The following is a 19,632-nucleotide window of genomic DNA, read 5'->3' on the forward strand; positions in this document are numbered from 1 at the left end:
CTGGGTGCTGGGGGTGGGCGCCTGTGAGATGACAGTGAGAGGGCAGAGCAGTGATGCCCTGTTCCCACGGAGGCCAATGCAGCGACGAGATCACCTCCGTGGGGCTAATGCAGGTGCTGAGGCGGGAGCAGGTGTGGACAGACACACCTGGTGGGTGCGGGCGGCCCTCGCTGAGGTGCCTTCGGTCAGTGTTCAAGATTGGGAACCCAGAGGAGGTGAGGAGTTCCATCCTGTCAGTGAAACGGTGGGATAGTTGGGGCGACTGCAGGGGAGGAATGTGCACATTGGGTGCCGGCACGCATGAGTGAAGCTGCCCTGACTGAGCCTCACTCGCTTGGGGCCTAGCGCACTCCTGCTGGGCAGCAGGTGACAGGACGTGCTTTTCCGAGTTAATGAGAAAAAACATTGATTCTCCTGCTGCCCTAGAAGGTGGAAAGTGGAGTGGGGAGACATGCGGGGAGTGAGCGAGGTTCCCTGTCTGGGGGTTCCAAATCCGCCGTTGGTTCCTTTCACCGCTGACTAGAGATATACAGGGTGTCCCCCCAAAATGTATACACACTTTGAATACCTACTAATTCCAATGGGTTTATGAAAAGAAAGAAACAACAATGGAGCTGTCATTTGTTAAAAGTGCGGGCACAAACCAGCAGTCGGACATTCCCCAAGGGGTCCTGGATTGGAGAGGGTGCAGGCCAGACTGAGGGACCCACCCACCCCTATGCACAAATTTTGTGCTCCGGGTGTCTAGTACAATAATAATAGAAGAATAAACTTTCGCATACTCACAACTGTAAACCTACTTTTGCCCTGCCCTTGTTATTTTAAGTATTGTATGACTTTACCCTCTTGCCTTTTTTTTTTTTTTTTTTGCTTTTTTTAAAAAAAATTATTTTAGAGGAGGAGAGAGAAACATCCATGTGAGAGACATATATTGATCGGTTTCCTCCCATATATGCCTGATCAGGAATGGAACCTGCAACCTAGGTATGTGCCTTGATGGGGAATCGGACCTGCGACCTACTGGTGCATGGGATGACTCTCCACCCACCTGAGCCACACTAGCCAGGGCTATCCCCTTCTTTTTAACTGAAGGAGTGAGATCATCAGAGATAGATTTCAATTGTAGTACTGCTCTTTTATAAAATTCAAACTTAGTCTTTTTCTAATGGCTGGGTGCTGCTGCCTTAGATTTATCTCTTCTGTCCTAAGGGTTATTGATAATCTAAGGGTTGCCATATTTGGGGGTATGGGGGAGTTGAGTTTATTTTTTGGTAGAACAAAGATCTTTGTCAGATACAGCAAGATTAGAGGGAAACACTCACCTTCTATGAGATAGAGGTATATTCTTGTTTATTAGGCGTACTGGTTAATAATGGCAGATTTTGTAATCAAAGAAAACAGGATAATTTCAAGAGAAACATCAAAAGTGCTTTATTCAAAGTAATGTCCATCACTCGCTACACATTTCCCCAATTTTCAGGTAATTTGTGGATGCCGTCCCAATAGAACTTTTCTTGTTTTGAGGCACACCATTCAGAGACCCAGTTTTCCACTTCTTCGTATGTTTTGAAGTGCTGCTCAGAAAGTGCATGTGCCATCGATCGAACAAGTGGTCATCTGAAGGAGCAAGGTCTGGTGAATACGGTGGGTGGGTTAATACTTCCCAGGCAAGATCTTTTAATATGTCTTTAACTGGTTTTGAAGTGTGTGATGGTGCATCATCATGAAGCAAAATTACTTTGCCGTGTCCTCTGGCACATTCTGGTTGTTTCATGATCAAAGCATGGTTCAGATTGATTATTTGTTGTCGATAACGATCAGTTTTAATGGTTTCACCTGGTTTTAGAAGCTCATAATACACTACACCTTCCTGATCCCACCAAACGCAGAGCATTGTCTTCTTTCTGAATCAATTTGGCCTTGCAGTCGATGTTGATGGTTGACCTGGATCAACCCATGATTCTGTGCATTTGGGATTCTCTAAATAAATCCACTTTTCATGGCCAGTCACAATCTGATGCAAAAAAGACTCTTTCTTGCCGTTGAAGCAACATTTTACTGATGACTTTTTGGTTTTCCATTTGTCTTTCGTTCAGTTGATGTGGCACCCATTTTCCTTCCTTTAAAATCTTTCCCATTGCTTGTAAACGATCACAAATTGTTTAACTTTCTGCAAGTTGTTTTTGAGTTTGCCACACATCTTCATCCAATAATGCTTGTCATTGTTGGTCTTCAAACTTTTTCGGTTGACCTGGACATTCTTTGTCTTTTGCATCGAAATCGTCACTTTTAAAGCATTTAAACCAGCGTTCAGAAGTATCTTGAGATGGAGCATGTTCATCATAAGCTTCCCAAAGTATTCAGCAGTACTTTTCTTCAAAATAAAGTAATGAATTAAAACTTACCGCAAATGCTCTTTTTTTGGCATGAAATTTGACATTTTATGTGTGAAAATATCTATAATGTTTATACCTCCAGAAAATTTGACATATGAAGTTTTGAAGCTTACTGTCAATACAACAAAATAGCATAAATATCAAATCGCATATATATCAACACATGTGTAATTCCATCTATTGAAAAAAATCCACATTATTAACCACTACACCTGTATATCCAGACTAGAGGCCTGATGCAAGAGATTCGTGCAAGAGTAGGCCTTCTTTCCCCCAGCTGCCGGCACTGGCTTCCCTCTGTCACCTGGGACCTGGGCTTCCCTCGCAGCCCTGGCTTTGCCCGGAAGGACGTCCAGTATAACTAGCATATTACACTTGTATTATTATAGATAGGCCTTTTGCTTTCCATGCATTGGCATCATGCTTGACCTTTCCAACTTCTCCACCTTTATCTTTCTATATTCCTCATCTTATGAATTGGAATACTGAAGAACTTGTAGTTGCCTGTATATGCTATGATACTGCTTGGCACTGTGATTTTATTTACACTTTTCTGCTGCCTCTTTCTCATTTCTTTGGTCCGGCAATTCTTATTCTTTAAGATGCAGCTTTGATGTTCTCTCTTCTAAGAAGCCTTTCGTGATTCCCCAAGTAAGTTTTTCTCCTTCATGCTCCTAGAGTACTCCGTGATTATCTTCTTAACTAGGTTTTAAACTATATTTGAAACTCTTTAAGGGCAGAGATGAGAGTGTTTTATCACTCGCATGCACATAGCATAGTTCCCAGCAGTAAGAAACAACTACTTCAGGAATAAGAGGAATCCAGTATGACTCCCAGGTTTTTTGCTTAGCTGGCTGGGAAGTGGTGCTTTTCATCTCCAAATAGGATTACAGGTTCAAGAAGACAGGAAGTCTTCTTGCTGGTTTGGCTCAGTGGATAGAGTGTTGGCCTGCGGACTAAAGGGTCCTGGGTTCGATTCCGATCAAGGGCACAAACCCGGGTTCTGGGCTCGATCCCCAGTAGGGGGCATGAAAGAGGCAGCCCATCAATGATTCTCTCTCATCATTGATTTTTCTAACTCTACCTCTCCCTTCCTCTCTGAAATCAATAAAAAAAATATTAAAAAAAGAAGAAAGCCACAAGATTTTGATTGGCTTATGGGTGGTGAGTATTGCAAGGACAAGAATTACTGCCCTAAGAAGCAACCTTCAACCAATTTGGGACAGGATTCAGTGGATACACAACCCAGCCTTTTCTCCTCTTGGTGAAAAATTCCAAGGGTTACCTTCTCATGCCTCACCTGATGCTCTCTACAGCAATCAAAAGTCAGGTGCCTATTTTTCAGTTACTGTCATAACTATAGTTCTTGACACAGTGCCCGGCCCACAGTTAGTGCTGATTAAATTGTGGCAGCCCGCCCCAGTCCGAGGAGCAGTAGCCACATAAGCACCCCACCCACTACTGCGAGCAGCCACGCGAATAGCGCCTACCCAAGGAGCCACTGCCAACTGAGGAGCAGCCGCTGCCATGACTGCCCAAGGAGCAGCCACTGCCCGAGTAGCCACTGCTGCCCAAAAAGCAGCCCCCGCACGACTCGACACCTAGATCCGTTGGTGAGAGCAAAAAAGTAGAGACAAAGAAATACCCCAAGGAAAGAAAAGGAAGAATCATTAGAAAAGGAGCTAAGTGAAACAGAGGCATGCAAGGTCAGAAAAAAAAAATTCAAAGTAAGGGTCATACAGTTCATAAACCAGATGGATCAGAAAATCAACAACTTATGTACAAATCAAGAGGAAATAAAGAGTGATATAACTACAATAAAAAACACTATGGAAGCTTCAACAGTAGAGTAGGAGAAGCGGAGGACCGAATTAGCGAATTACAAGACAGGGAAGCAAAACACGCAAACTGAACTGGAATTGGAGAGAAAAATTAAGAGACAGGAGGAGAGCCTAAGGAAGCTTTGGGACAATATGAAACGAAGCAACATATGAATAATAGGGCTGCCAGACAACAAGAAGAGGAACAAGGGTTAGAAAACCTATATAAAGAAATAATTTCAGAAAACTTCCATGGTTTGGGGAAGAAAAAAGTCACACAAGCACAGAGAGTCCCAAACAAGATGAACCCGAAAAGACCCACATGAAGACACATCGTAATTATGATGGCAAACGTTCAGAACAAAGAATCTTAAAGGCTGCAAGAGAGATAGAAAGTTATATACAAGGGATCTCCCATTAGATTATCAAATGATTTCTCAACAGAAACACATCAGGACAGATAGGAATGGAAGGAAGTATACAAAGTGATGCAATGCAAGGGACTGAAACCAAGAATACTCTATCCAGCAAGACTATCATTCAAAAATGAAGGGGAAATAAGGAGCTTTGCAGACAAAAAAAAAAAAAAAAAAAAGGCTAAGGGAGTTTATCACTATCAAGCCAGCAATGCAAGAAATGCTAAAGGGACAGGGTTTAAAAAGAAGAAATAAAAAGGGAAGAAGGAATACAGGCACAAAAAATAAAAATGGCTACAAACAAGTACCTAACAATAATAACTTTTAAATGTAAACCGACTAAATGCTCCAATCAAAAGACATCGGGTGGCTGAATGGATAAGAAAACATGACCCATATAGGAATATATGAGGAATGGCACTAATGGCAGAGATCTTTCTTCTTCTTTTTAATGGCAGAGATTTTTTTTTTTAATAACTATTCCTGGCCAGTGTAGCTCAGTTGGTTGAGTGCCATCCTGTGCACCAAAAGATCGCTGGTTCAATTCTCACGTCAGGGCACACACCCAAGTTGTGGGTTCGATCCCCAGCGTGAGGGAGGCAACCAGTTGATGATCATTGTTTCTCTTCTTTTCTTTCTCTCTCTCTCCTTCTCCTCCCTCACCCTCCGGTCTCTCTTTTAAAAAATCAATAAAAATATGTGTGTGTGTGTTTTAAAGAAAGCTTTTTAAAAAATAAACTAGCATAGGTTACTGGTTACTTTAGTACTTTACCTGTACCAGTATGCTTTCTTTGGATTCAACCCCCAAACAATTGGTTACTTTAATATCCAACTGTGTATCAGTCTTGTTTAAGAATGAAAGTTAAGTCTTTTTTTAAAATATATTTTTATGGATTTCAGAGAGGAAAGGAGAGGGGGAGAGAGAAAAATATCACTGATGAGAGAGAATCATCGATCAGCTGCCTCCTGCATGTCCCCTACCAGAGATTGAGCTCGCAATCTTGGGCATGTGCCCTTGACCAGAATCAAACCTGGGACCCCTCAGTTGCTCTATCCACTTAGCCAACGCTCTATCCACTGAGTCAAACCAGCCAGGGCAAATGTTAAGTCTTTTAACAGTCCTATATAATAAAGAGGTAATATGCAAATTGACCATCACTCCAACACACAAGATAGCCGCCCCCATGTGGACATAAGATGGCTGCCACAAGATGGCCAGCAGGGGTGGGGGCAGTTGTGGGCGATCAGACCAGCAGAGGAGGACAGTTGGGAGGGACTAGGCCTGCAAGGGAGGGCAGTTGGGGGTGATCAGGCCAGCAGGGGAGGGAAGTTGCGGGGGAACCAGGCCTGCAGGGAGGGCACCTGTGGGGGACCAGATCTGCAGGGAAAGGCAGTTGGGGGCAACCAGGCCTGCAGGGGAGGGCAGTTGGGGGCGACCAGGCTGGCAGGGGTGACCAGGCCAGCAGGGAAAGCAAGTTAGGGGCAATTGGGCCGGCAGGGGAGCAGTTAGGTGTCGATCAGGCTGGCAGGGGAGTGGTTAGGGGGTGATTAGGCTGTCGGGCAGAAGTGGTTAGAGGCAGTCGGCCAGGCAGGCAGGCGAGCATTTGGGAGCCAGCAGTCCTGGATTGTGAGAGGGATCCCAGATTGGAGAGGGTACAGGCTGGGCTGAGGGATACACATTGCCCCCTGAGCACAAATTTCATGCACTCGGCCTCAAGTTCAATAATAAAAAGACAAGCCAAGTTAAAAATAGGCAACAGATTTGAATAGATGTTCCAGAGATATACAAATAGCCAGTAAGCACATGAAAATGTGTTCAGCATCATTAGTCATTAAGGAAATGTAAATCAAAACCACAGTGAGTACCACTTCATATCCCCTAGTATGTCCTCTTTCAAAAAGTGTCTATTTAGTTCCTTTGATCGTTTTTTTATTGGATTGTTTATCTTCCTTTTGTTAAGTTGTATGAGTTCTCTGTTAATGTTGGAGATTAAACTCTTATCAGAAATAACATTGGCAAATATGTTCTCCCATGCAGTGGGCTTTCTTGTTATGGTTTCTTTTGTGCAGAAGCTTTTTATTTTGATGTAGTTCCATTTGTTTATTTTCTCCTTAGTTTCCATTGCCCTAGGAGCTGTATCAGTAAAGGTATAACTACAAAAAATGTCTGCTATTTTGCTGTTTATGGATTCTTCTAAGATTTTTATGGTTTCTCGTCTTATGTTTAAGTCCTTTTTCCATTTTGAGTTCATTTTTGTGTATGGTGTAAGTTGGTGGTCTAGTTTCATTGTTTTGCATGTATCTGTCCAATTTTCCCAACATCATTTGTTGAAGAAACTGTCTTGATTCCATTGTATGCTCTTGCCTCCTTTGTCAAATATTAATTGAGTATAATGGCTTGGGTGGATTTCTGGGTTCTCAGTTCTGTTCCACTGGTCTATATGTCTGTTCTTGTGCCAGTACCAGGCAGTTTTGAGAACAGTGGATTTGTAGTACAGCTTGACATCTGGTATTGTGATCCCTCCAAATTTATTCTTCTTCCTCAAGATTGCTGTGGCTATTCAGGATCTTTATTTATTCTAGATGAATTTTTGGAGAGTTTGTTCTAGATCTTTGAAGTATGCTGTTCATATTTTAATGGGGATTGCACTGAATCTATAGATTGCTTTGGGTAGTATGGACATTTTAAAGATGCTGATTCTACCAAACCATGAACACAGTATATTCTTCCATTTGCTTATTTCTTCTTCTACCTCTTTTTCCAGTGTCGTAGAGTTTTCCAAGTACAGGTCTTTTACCTCCTTAGTTAACCCATTAACTGCCACAGGTCCAAAATGGAAACCATCCCCACATGCCATGATATTTTGAATTTAATTTTAAAAATCAATTTGCAATGACTATTATAAAAATAAATATATTACAATTCGGATGTTCTTGAATATTTTCAGTTGATAATTCTCATGAAAATGACTTTTTAAAGCATCTATAGACACTTATGGCATACAAAAGGGTTACTCCTAGGTATCTTAATTTTTTTTTGTTGAAATGGTAAATGGGATTGTTTTTTTAATTTCTCTTTCCATAAATTCACTATTGGTGTATAAAAAAAGCCATAGATTTCTGGTGTTAATTTTGTATCCTGCTACATTCCAGAATTCATTAATTCTAATAATTTTTTGCTGGAGTCTTTAGGGCAAGCATGTCAAACTCAAAAGCTGACAGGCCAAATAAACAGGGTTTAAGTTTATGTGGGCTGCAAAAAAACAAGAGCTTCAATTTTCTTTCCTTTTTTAAATATATTTTATTGATTTTTACAGAGAGGAATGGAGAGATAGAGAGTTAGAAACATCAATGAGAGAGAAACTTCGATCAGCTGCCTCCTGCACATGCCCTACTGGGGATGTGCCAGCAACCAAGGTATATGCCCTTGACTGGAATTGAACCTGGGACCCTTCAGTCCACAGGCTGACGCTCTATCCACTGAGCCACTCGATGTCTTTTGATTGGAGCATTTAGTCCACTTACATTTAAGGTTATTATTGTTAGGTACTTGTTTGTATCCATTTTTATGTTTTGTGCCTGTGTTCCTTCTTCTCTTTCTATTTCTTCTTTTTACAAATACCTTTAGCATTTCTTGCATTGCTGGCTTGATAGTGATATACTCCTTTAGCCTTTTTTTGTCTGTGAAGCTCCTGATTTCCCCTTCAATTTTGAATGATGGCCTTGCTGGATAGAGTATTCTTGGATTCAGTCCCTTGCTTTGCATCACTTTGTATACTTCCTTCCATTCCTTTCTGTCCTGATGTGTTTCTGTTGAGAAATCATTTGATAATCTAATGGGAGATCCCTTGTAGGTACCTCTCTGTCTCTCTCTCTTACAGCCTTTAAGCCTCCCTCTTTGCCATTAACGTTTGCCATTGTAACTATGACATGTCTTGGTGCTGTTCTTTGGGTTTATCTTGTTTGTGACTCCTTGTGCTTGTATAATGTTTTCTTCTCCAAATCAGGATGTTTTCTGACATTATTTCTTCAAATAGGTTTTCTAATCCTTCCTGCTCTTCTTGTCATTCTGGCATCCCTAATATACATATGTTGCTTCATTTCAGGTTGTCCCAAAACTCCCTTGGGCTCTCCTCATGCTTTCTAATTTTTTTCTCCAGTTGCTGTTCAGAATGTGTGTGTTTTGCTTCCCTGTCTTCTAATTCGCTAATTCAGTCCTGAGCTTCTCCTAGTCTACTGTTGAAACCTTCCTTAGTGTATTTTATTGTAGCTATATCACTCTTTATTTCCTCTTTATTCTTACATAAGTTGTTGATTTTCTTATCCAGACGATTTAGAAACTGTATAACTCTTACTCTGAATTCTTTTTCTAACATGTTGCATGCCTCTGTTTCCTTCAGTACATTTCCTGGTGACTTCTCCTTTTCTTAGCTTTGGGGGTTGTATCTTTGTCTCCCCATTTTTGCTCTTACCAAAGGATCTAGGCATTGAGTCGCATGGGGTCTGTGGCTGCAATGGCGGGCTTGGTGGCAGGTTGCATGGTTGCGGGGTCCTGGTTTGAAGCAGTGGGCCCAGTGGCGGCTCCCGCGGTCATGGCGCCCAGGTTTTCAGGACTTCTTAAGGACATTGAAGTAGGGGTTGAGGTAGGATGTCGGGCAGTCATAATGTTGACATTATGATCATGTGATTTGCTTAGTTGTATATCTGTTTTTCTCTTTTTAGTGGGGTGATTAGAGGGACTACTGATTTATATTAGACACTTAGTAAACACTGAAAGTTTTTTTTATCTTGATTGAAGAATAAAATTAGTCTACGTCAGCCGTAATCACAGAATGAAATAGGAATTGCATATCCTATTTAAATTCTCTGTGGCATTTATGAGTGCCACCCAAACTTTTTGTAAAATTTCCTGTAGATCTCTTGACATTACACTCAATTGGTTCTCTTCCTGTGTTTTTCATTATTTCTTAACCTCTGGGTTCCCCTAGCACTCTGTGCATACACCTATCTTAAAATCTATATCATACTGAAATTCACTATTCATATGCCAATTTTGCATCTAGACAGTGAATTTTTAAATATATATATTTTTTATTGATTTCAAAGAGGAAGGGCATGGGAGAGAGAGATAGAAACATCAGTGATGAGAAAGGATCATTGATTGGCTGCCCCCTATATGCCCCATAAGCCTGAAACCCAGGCACATGCCCCTGACTGAGAATCGAACCTGGGACCCTTCAGTCCACAGGCCAACGCTCTATACACTGAGCCAAGCCTGCTAGGGCTAGACAGTGAATTTTTTAAGAACAAGAATTGGGTCTCATTCTTCTTATAACTCCAGTGCCTAACACTGCAATAGGGTCCTATTAAACTAACCTGTTAAATGTGGAAAAGAAAAATGATACTATTTGCTTTTTGTAGACTCTTGTTAAAGGAGGGAAGCAAGAGTCCCACATTTCTGGTGTCCCTCCATTCTGCTACTGCTGTCAAAGTAATTGTAAAGTGGGGCTTTGTTGTTTTGTAGCTCAAAGACTTAATTGACTAAACATTTCCTATTGAGTAAAGTTCATATTTCTTAGCTCTCTGTCAAATTCCTCACGGTGCACCTTAACTGAACTTCCTATTCTTCTTCGTGTATACTTGATACTAATTAAGCTGAGCTACTTCCTGTTCCCCCTTTTCATATTTCTGTGCTTTTGCTTGTATTGTATCTTCTTTGTGGCTTTCACCCAATCTTCAGATGTCCATATAGATGCTGCTTCCTTCATGAAGCTTTCAGTCATCTCCCTGCCCTCTCCAGCGTCTACCAAAAAATCATTTCCCCATCTGAACTCTTAATTAGACTTTGACTGTGGTAAAGCATTATTTTTGTATCCTATTAAGTCATAAGTTCCTTGAGAGCAAGGTTGTCTTGTCTTTGTTTTCTCTATTTTGCATTAATAATTGAATTGAGTATAAATCAACTTTTTAAAATGTTTTACCATCTTGTTAAAAATTCTTCCTCTGCATTGATCTATAAGTAAATGCACTTAATCCAGAGAGTGTGTAGGTTTAAGTAATGTATTTATTCCTGCAACTTCAGTTTAGGAAATAATTTTTGTTCCAGATTTACATTTATTTAAAATATATTCACCATTCTTTGTATTGACTCTCCTTCTCCTTTTCTAGGGCACTCTCTTTAATCTTGAGTCCAAGGAGGAGGAACACCCTGAAGTTGTTGCCGAAGATAGCAATGACATTTATATCCTGCCCAGTGACAACTCTGGACAAGTCAGTCCTCCAGAGTCTCCAACTGTGACTACTTCTTGGCAGTCAGAGGGCTTACCTATTTCCCTGTCAGCCAGCCAGAGTTGGCATACAGAAAGCCTACCAGTGTCCCTGGGTCCTGAGTCCTGGCAGCAGATCACAATGGATCCTGAAGTAAAAAGCTTAGATAGCAATGGGGCTGGAGAGAAGAGTGAAAACAATTCTTCTAATTCTGACATTGTGCATGTTGAGAAAGAAGAAATACCTGAGGGTGTGGAAGAGGCTGCTATGACATCTGTAGTCTTGTCAACCAAGGAGCTGCAAGAGGCATTCGCTAAAGCCCCAGCTCCCTTGCTTCCACATATCACTGCCACTTCCTTGCTGGGCATGAGAGAATCTGACACAGAAATGACTGCAGTTGAGAAAGTCAGCCCAGCTACATCATTGTTCATAGAACTTGATGAAGAAGAGATGAAAGCCGCTATAATTGAACCTATTGAACGAGAGGAGATGATCCCTATACTGGAACCCACAAAAACACTGTTGAGTGAAGAGATGACTATAAGGAAAAAGAGTCTTAGGGAAGGGTCCTACCCTGCTGGAGAAGAGAAGTCTATGGCATTGTCTGAGGGCAAGTCTATCCTGTTGTTTGGAGGGGCTGCCGCCTTTGCTATCCTGGCGGTGGCAGTTGGAGTAGCATTGGCTCTGAGAAAGAAATAGCATGTTTTAGAAGAGAAATAAGACAAAAAGGATATTAGGTTTTAGTTGTAGTGACTGAATTTGAACTGACAGCAGATGATTGGACATTTGTGGAACACTCTTGGATAATTGGAGATTTTTCGCTTGAGGTAGAGGGTGTTCATGTTTGTCTGATTGTAAGTTCCAAAGGCCTTGGCTCGTGGTAGATTCTGGATCGTAAGAGTAAAGTAATTCATCTGGTACAGGTTTCTCAATATCTGCATTAATTATATCTTGAAATGTCTTTGTTATAGGAAGTTGTCCTGTGCATTGTGTTTAGCAACATCCCTGGCCTGTACCCACTAAATACCAGTAGCAACTCTCCCCCAGTTGTTACAACCAAAAATATCTCCTGACATTGCCAAATGTCCCTGGGAGTAAAATTATTCCCTCTTATGGGCCACAGCTTTAGAGGGAGAGGGTTAATTTAGGAGCATCTGTGATGGAAGTTCCCAGGCAAGAGGCCTAGCTGTGTGCTCCTCAGCTACTGACTCGGTCCTGCCCTTGGAATTTCATCTTTTCTGATGAACATGCTGTGTTTGCAGTCATTCCTTTTTGGCTTTTTTTTCTTCCCCATCTTTTTAGTCCTATAGTCTGAGGGTATTCTCCTCTTATGTCACAGCTGCTTCTCAGGTACCACACTCCTCCTCTTCACCCCCAGGTTTCTCCTAAGATCCATTGAGCGTGCTTGCTCTGTACCTATCAAGTCTCTGATGCTTCTTATAGCTTCACCTTGTAAAGATACTGCCTTTAGTAATCTGTAAAAAGAGGGGAGGAGGCTCCCTACCTATAAGTGCTATGACAAGTAACTGACGAGAGAGATCTGTCTCGTTTAGAAGCAGGAAAATGGCTTAAATGACCTCTGGAGCTCTTTTGTGTATGGCCATCCTACTGAATTTATGGCTACCCACCAGCAGCATCTCCCTTGCTGGATGGTCACTGTCCATAACCTGGGCTAGTGTGTTTTTCCCCTATACTCTCTGGCCTTAGTGTTACTGGTCCACCATCTAACTCCTTTGCAGTCCTTTACTGCATTTTTATACTTGGCTTACAGACCAATGAATTTTAACTCATATGAAATACAGAAAGTCTCTTAAATATCATTGAAATAAAAAGTATGAAAAGAGAAGCTTGACTTTCTTGGTTACCCTCGATTTCTAGTTTGGTTTTCAGGCTTCTTCACTGAAATCTTCACAGTCCAAATGCCAGTGTGATAAACCAAAATGATCCTAATTTATATGTACTAGTTGAGAATCAGCATAATTTTCTTGCATCTGGCTGATCCCACCTCTGGAAGGGTGAGAAGTGTCATTTTATGCCTGAGGATCATGGTGTCACTATGCAGGACATACTTGTTTGATACATAGGTCATCTCAGATTTATCTTAGTAAATGTAACAAATTATTTTTTTAGATCGTGAAATTTGTAGTAAAATTACTTTACCTTATCCCGATCACCAAAATGTGATGTTTTAAATGTGCTTTCTTTTTAAAATATATTTTTAAAAATTAAATCTTCTCCCTAAAGCAGTGCTATTTAAAAGTTGGTCAAGAAAAGTTCTGAAGTGTGTTTGTGTGCCACTTCAGCTTTATCATGGGGTATATCTTTATGTTCTGAGTTTTAGTGTCCCATTTAGGGAGTGATGTTTTTAAAGATTTTGGTGCACCTTGATTAATACAGCTAGGGGTGAGGGGGGAAATGGGATTCATGTAGTACAGAATTATTTCCTTCTTGGGCTCTGGCTGTTGCAGTGGATTACTCTGTGTTCTTATTGCTACACTTGTGTTTGCATAGGGTGAGAGCAAACTGGTGTGTTATCTTAACTCCCCCCACCACCTATATAATAAAAGGGTATTATGGAAATTGACCAAACGGCTGAACAACCAGAACACCTGCAGCCCCTCGCCCCGGCCGGCCCTGCCCCTGATTGGCCCCCGCCCCCCATGGCCCCCATGGGGGTGGGCCGGCTGGACCCCACCAGTGCATGAATTCATGCACCGGGCCTCTAGTTTATAATAAAATATTTTCCTTCCAGAGTTCACACTTTTAAACTCTGTATCCTCAAACCCAATGGCTGAACACATTTAAGCACTAATGTAAACCAAGTTCATTTCTGAGCTGCTAGAGAGATATGTGGCTTAGGATATTTGGGTCTGTGTTCTCCATTAAAGAAAAGACTAAGACGTGATACGATGCTACCATTGCTGCTTTATTTTCCCGTCTCTTGAACGTTAATCCAAAGTTATGTGGCCAATTGGATTTTGCTGTATAATGGTAAATAGCTATTCTTTTCCATTGGCTTTCTCTAGATCGAATTGTTGAAAGTTCCTGAGTTAATAGGATGGTCAATGTCCACGTTTTTTCTTCATTTCCTTATCCTCTGCCCTGGCAGTGGAAGGGAATACCCTAATAAGACTGCTTCTTACACCAGCTCCTATTTTTGCTGTTATATTTAAAAGAAAATCATTTGTCACCCACCCTTTTTTTATGGGGGCTGGTAGTAGGAGGCTGTTCCCTTCTGTCCCGACTTATAGAGCACCTAAATTTAAGAAAAAGGGACAATTCACAATAAATCCAACTCAAATGCAGAATTAAGAATATCACCGTTTATCATTTCTCATTCTTTGAACTATTGAGGAAAAGTTTTTGTTAGTCTTATAGAACTCTTCTTTACTGTTCTTTTAAATATAATTATTTCTGACCACTTGGCAAAAAGCTAGTGAATGTTTAAGAAAAATACTAGAATTAAAGGATGCTAATTTATCTTCTCTGTAATACAATGATCATTCTGAGCCCAAAGAAATCCATTTCTACAGTGTGCCTTAGGGGGACTCTCATGGTCATCATTGCCCCTAGAAAGAAAGCTTTCTAGATGAAGAGAAACAACCGTTGACCATCTGGTTCACACATTCACCACCCAAAGTCATCCTTGATACCTCTTCTTGCCTGTGTCCCATCTCTTGTATTAAATGCAGCTACTACTGCCTGGGTTTGTACTAGGGGAATAAACAGCAAACACAGAACATGGTTTTTTGAACCACAGCTACCATTAATTTCCTCAGCTTCTGTGCTGATTCTCTCTAGTAATATAAAAGTGATGCATGCTCTCTTGCTTTTTTTCTAAAAGTATGACATGTGGACAAATGTCATACCCATAGAATTCTTCAATTATTTCAAGAGAGGTTTTCTAGAAATAAAAGGTATTGCAGGTAAGAAAAATTTTCCCTTTTCTCACACAAACTTATCTTTCAAAGAATGTAAGATGGTGATATTTGTATCATCAGGAGGGCTGGTCCTCCTGATGAAATATCACTATCTGCTCACTTTATAGAAACAGCTTCTAGCCTCTGAACCAATACCATCACAAGCATTATTTCATTTAAAATCTCAGCAATACACTTGATGCCCGAAAGTTGCCTCTTCCCTGGAGGACCAAGATGTGCCATTAGTAATAATCTCCTATTATAACTGAGAGGGTTCAACCGTGACATGGGTTTGAACTCAGGGTGCATATTTTTCCATATTAGAATATCCCTTTTCTAAAAAGAAGTGTGGGTAATTATAATTTCAGCAAATATTAGTTGAGCATTTACTAACTTTTATAAAGTGTTCTAGCATATGAGAGGCAATGATTGGAATTTTTCTGATTCCAAGTCTAGTGCTTTTTCCAGTTGTTACTATTTTTTTGTGACCCTGCAAAACAGTATTGGCAGGCTCTCTGCACACGGCTGTGCCAATTGTCTGCTGCACAAGGGCAGCCTATGCTTACCATATCGTGTGCCCGAATTAGTAAATATTGAGCACGTTGTCCCAAACAAATAAGATCCAGGATTATTCCCAATTCCTAATTATACCAAATGTTTTGCCTCTAAATATTGGATGAGTTGCCTTATGAATAATTAGCAGTTATCATTAGCTTTCTTATTTAATGTGTTAAATATTTCTTGTGAACAAGGGTAAGGCAGTCTGACACAGGAATCATCACTGAATGATTTGAAGGTAGCACCACGACTCTTTCTCTTCCTTTTTTCCTAGTTTGTTACTTTTTGTTCCATTTCCCCTGCCTGTGCTATGGGTTGTGGAGGCAAACTCTAGGCATTGCTAGACTTTTCAACACTCATTCAAGAGGGTTAAGCAGACACAGCCAGAGGCCTGTCTTGCTCAAAAGCTGGCAATAGGTGACTCCCAGTGCAAACCTTCCATTCATTCCATAGTACACTGGGGAATGTAAAGTTAATAGTAGCCTTGCCTATAGAATATTTTAATTCAGTCACTGTTGTTTAGTTACTTCAATATAGCCTTCCATGGAGAGTTAGAATCTGTCATGTTACTATAATAATAAATCCTGTCTTTTTTCTTTAAACAAAACTAACCTCTACATAGCTTGTCACCAGGGTCCTCCACCTGTGAACTCTGTTTACAAGAGCCCTAGCCAAGCAGCTTATGCTCAGGTTGGAATTGTTCTCGGGTATATTTGCAAGGCTCTTTTCCATTTGTTTAGTCAACTACTTGTATTTAAATTGCTCTTTCTGGAAGAAAATATCTCCCCCCAGTGAGAATCTGATTGTATGGATGAGAGTATATGTATGTATATGTGTGATTCAACTTGTTTCTATATGTTTCTGATATGTATCCTTTGGGGGAAAAAGTCCATTCCAAAACATTCATAATAATAGCATTACTAGAAAATGTTTTCCAAATGATGGCATTCATACTGCATGACAACATCTATTTGCTTTTAATATTTGCAACATATTGCAGATATCAGATTGAGTCCCAACTGTAGTGTTTTAAGTATTTAATGCGGAATGATACACAGTCATTTTTTCTTTTCTGATTAATTTAAATACTCAAGGAACATAAAATTGGTAACAAGGAACTATATATTAGTACTTCATTACTCTTATTCAAATGCTTCTCCAGAGTGTCATGTTCACAGTAACAAGAGTATTAGTATAAAGGTAATGTGTGTGACATGGACCCAACATCCACCATCATACATGCAAATGGAACCTTAGTAAACAGTCGTTGCTTGTAACCATAGACACCTCAGCACCATTTTTAAATGTATGCGCTCCCTGGTTTATTTGGGCATTACCTAAGAAATTTGATTTTGTTATTACTTGTATTCTAACTATATCCCTAGAAAAGGCAACTACTCAACTGTTGAATTTTTAAGTCTGGTTTTTCATTTTATTTTAAATATATTTTTATTGATTTCAGAGAGAAAGTGAGAGGGAGAGATAGATAATGAGAGAGAATCATCAATTGGCTGCCTTCTTGCACACCCTACACTTGGGATTGAGCCTGCAACATGGGCATGTGCCTGACTGGGAATCGAATCATGACCTCCTGGTTCATGGGTTGATGCTCAACCACTGAGCCATACTGGCCAGGCTGTTTTTTATGCCTAGAAAAACCTGTTTGCTCCTGACACAACCTCTTAGGCTTGAATTGAGGGCTATGACTGGAAAATGAAAATACAAGGTTATTAGCAGACAGTCCTCACAGAATGTATGCAGTAGTGTCTGGTACTCCACCTTGACTTCTTAGAAAAAGAAAATGTGCCTTTAGTTACCCAGTTTTGGAAATTTGGTGACACTGGCCCTTAAATCACCTCCACACCTTTTACTTGCCTATGGTTTTTCTTGACTCTTAATAAAAGGAAATCAAGTTGAAAAAAGTCCAACATGCTCTGAATCCAGAATCTCCGGTACTGTCTGGTTTTTAAACCAGAAGACTATTCTTTAGTAGTATTAAGAGGTCCCTGTTCTGCGAGGCATTTTTCTTTGTAAGGGATATATGCATTCTTCCTCTGGTCCTTGCTCCCCTTACACAACACTGCTGTAAGACTATGCCCTGAGGTTGCACTTTAATAAACAGTAGATGGTTTTTAAACAAAAAACATTGTTTTTTTTCTTCTGCCTTATAAACTGTTTTTAACTTTAATGTTCAAGTGAAATAAGATAAAGGCACAAGAGTCAACAATTAACATGATAGGGAAAAACCAAGATGGCGGCATAGGTAAACACCTAAACTGCAGCCTCGCACAACAATTTCAAAACTACAACTAAAAGACAAAACGAACATCATCCAGAACCACAGGAAAGCTGACTGACTGGAATTTCTACAACTAGAAGGAAAGAGAAAACCACAAGGAAAATCAGAGGAGCCGTAAAAGCCTGAGGTACGGAGACACGGGCACGCGCACGTGCGGAGGACGGAGCTGGAGAGGACGGGGCGGCTAAGTGCCTGGCTGGTGTTCTCTAGCGGGAAGGAGATAAAAGCTCCAGACTGCACTGAACCCCAGTTTTGACTGCACTGAACCCCAGTACCGGGCGAGACCCTGGGGATCCAGGCTCATACTGGGGGAATCTGGGCTGTAAGGCGGAAACTCGGGAGCGGCGAAAGGCAGAGTTCCGGAGATGCACACGTGAATGCGCGCAGAGGACGGACTGTTTGGCAGCAGGCAAAACTCGAGGGCACCTTTCTCTCAGAGGTGCTTGCAGCGAGTACCGAGGGACACTGAGACCCAGGAACCTCATAGGGCGGGGCTGACGGGAAGCCAAGGCTATATGCTCCACCCTGAAACTCCGCCCCATCCAAGCTGAGCACAGAGGCTTTTACAATTTTGCAAGTCTAGTCGAATAAGGCTGTCTCCCAGCATAGACACAGCTGATCCTCACAGCCAACTTGCCTGGAGGTCAACTCCTCCCACTGATACCAACAAAAATCAAGACTTAACTACAACACAGTCCACAAAGGGGGGCACCAATAGTGTCCACCTCAGGTAATTGGGGAGGCCAAGCCACTGGCCCATATAGGACACCTAGCACACAAAGCTACCCTACCAACTCAGGGAAGCAGCGAAAATGGGGAGACAAAGAAACAGATCACAAACCAAAGAAATGGAGGAAAACAAACGACTGGACATATAGTTCAAAACCACGGTTATAAGGTTTTTCAAGAATTTCATGGAAAAGGCTGATAAATTTAGTGAGACCCTCAAGGATATGCAAGAGACCCTCGAGGATATGGAAAAGGACCAACTAGAAATTAAACATACAGTGACTGAAATAAAAAAAAATACAGACACCCAACAGCAAACTAGAGGAACGCAAGAATCAAGTCAAAGGTTTAAAATACAAAGAAGCAAAAATCACTCAACTGGAAAAGCTAAAAGAAAAAAGAATCCAAAAATTTGAAGATAGTGTAAGAAGCCTCTGGGACAACTTCAAGCGTACCAACATCAGAATTATGGGGGTGCCATAAGAAGAGAGTGAGCAAGATACTGAAAACCTATTTGAAGAAATAAAGAGTGAAAACTTCCCCCACCTGGTGAAAGAAATAGACTTACAAGTCCAGGAAGCGCACAGAACCCCAAACAAGAGGAATCCAAAGAGGACCACACCAAGACACATCATAATTAAAATGCCAAGAGCAAAAGACAAAGAGGATATTAAAAGCAGCAAGAGAAAAACAGTTAATTACCTACAAGGGAGCACCCATACGATTGTCAGCTGATTTCTCAACAGAAACTATGCAGGCCAGATGGGAGTGGCAAGAAATATTCAAAGTGATGAATAGCAAGAACCTACAACCAAGATTACTCTACCCAGCAAAGATATCAATCAGAATTGAAGGTCAGATAAAGAGCTTCACAGTTAAGAAAAAGCTAAAGGAGTTCACCACCACCAAACCAGTATTATATGAAATGCTGAAAGGTATTCTCTAAGAGGAAGAAGAAAAAAAAGGTAAAGATAAAAATTATGAACAAATACATATCTATGAACAAGTGAATCTAAAAATCAAGTGAATAAAAATCTGATGAACAGAATAAACTGGTGAATATAATAGAATCAGGGGCATAGAAAGGGAGTGGACTGAGAACTCTCAGGGGTAAAGGGGTGTGGGGGGTGCGGGAAGAGACTGGACAAAAATCGTACACCTATGGATGAGGACAGTCAGGGGGAGGTAAGGGAAGAGGGTGGGATGGGAACCAGGTGGAGGGGAGCT

At 41.0% G+C, this 19,632-nt stretch overlaps 1 protein-coding gene across 6 annotated transcripts in view; it reads left to right on the forward strand.

The window, feature by feature from the left end:
* Positions 1–19,558, forward strand: part of BCL2L13 (BCL2 like 13) — a 148,576-nt gene extending 129,018 nt beyond the window's left edge. For 4 of the 6 annotated variants that reach the window (XM_079774896.1, XM_079774899.1, XM_079774900.1 and 1 more), the window contains one exon: positions 10,801–19,558. In XM_079774896.1, coding sequence (XP_079631022.1) covers positions 10,801–11,598 — 798 coding nt within the window. In that variant the 3' untranslated portion in view covers positions 11,599–19,558. The remainder of the gene's footprint in view (positions 1–10,800) is intronic. The other 2 variants (XR_013813700.1, XM_079774895.1) reach the window with 2 other exon arrangements.
* Positions 19,559–19,632: the final 74 nt, after the last annotated feature.

This window comes from Cnephaeus nilssonii, assembly GCF_951640355.1.
Source record: "Cnephaeus nilssonii genome assembly, chromosome: 6".
Taxonomy (NCBI): domain Eukaryota; kingdom Metazoa; phylum Chordata; class Mammalia; order Chiroptera; family Vespertilionidae; genus Cnephaeus; species Cnephaeus nilssonii.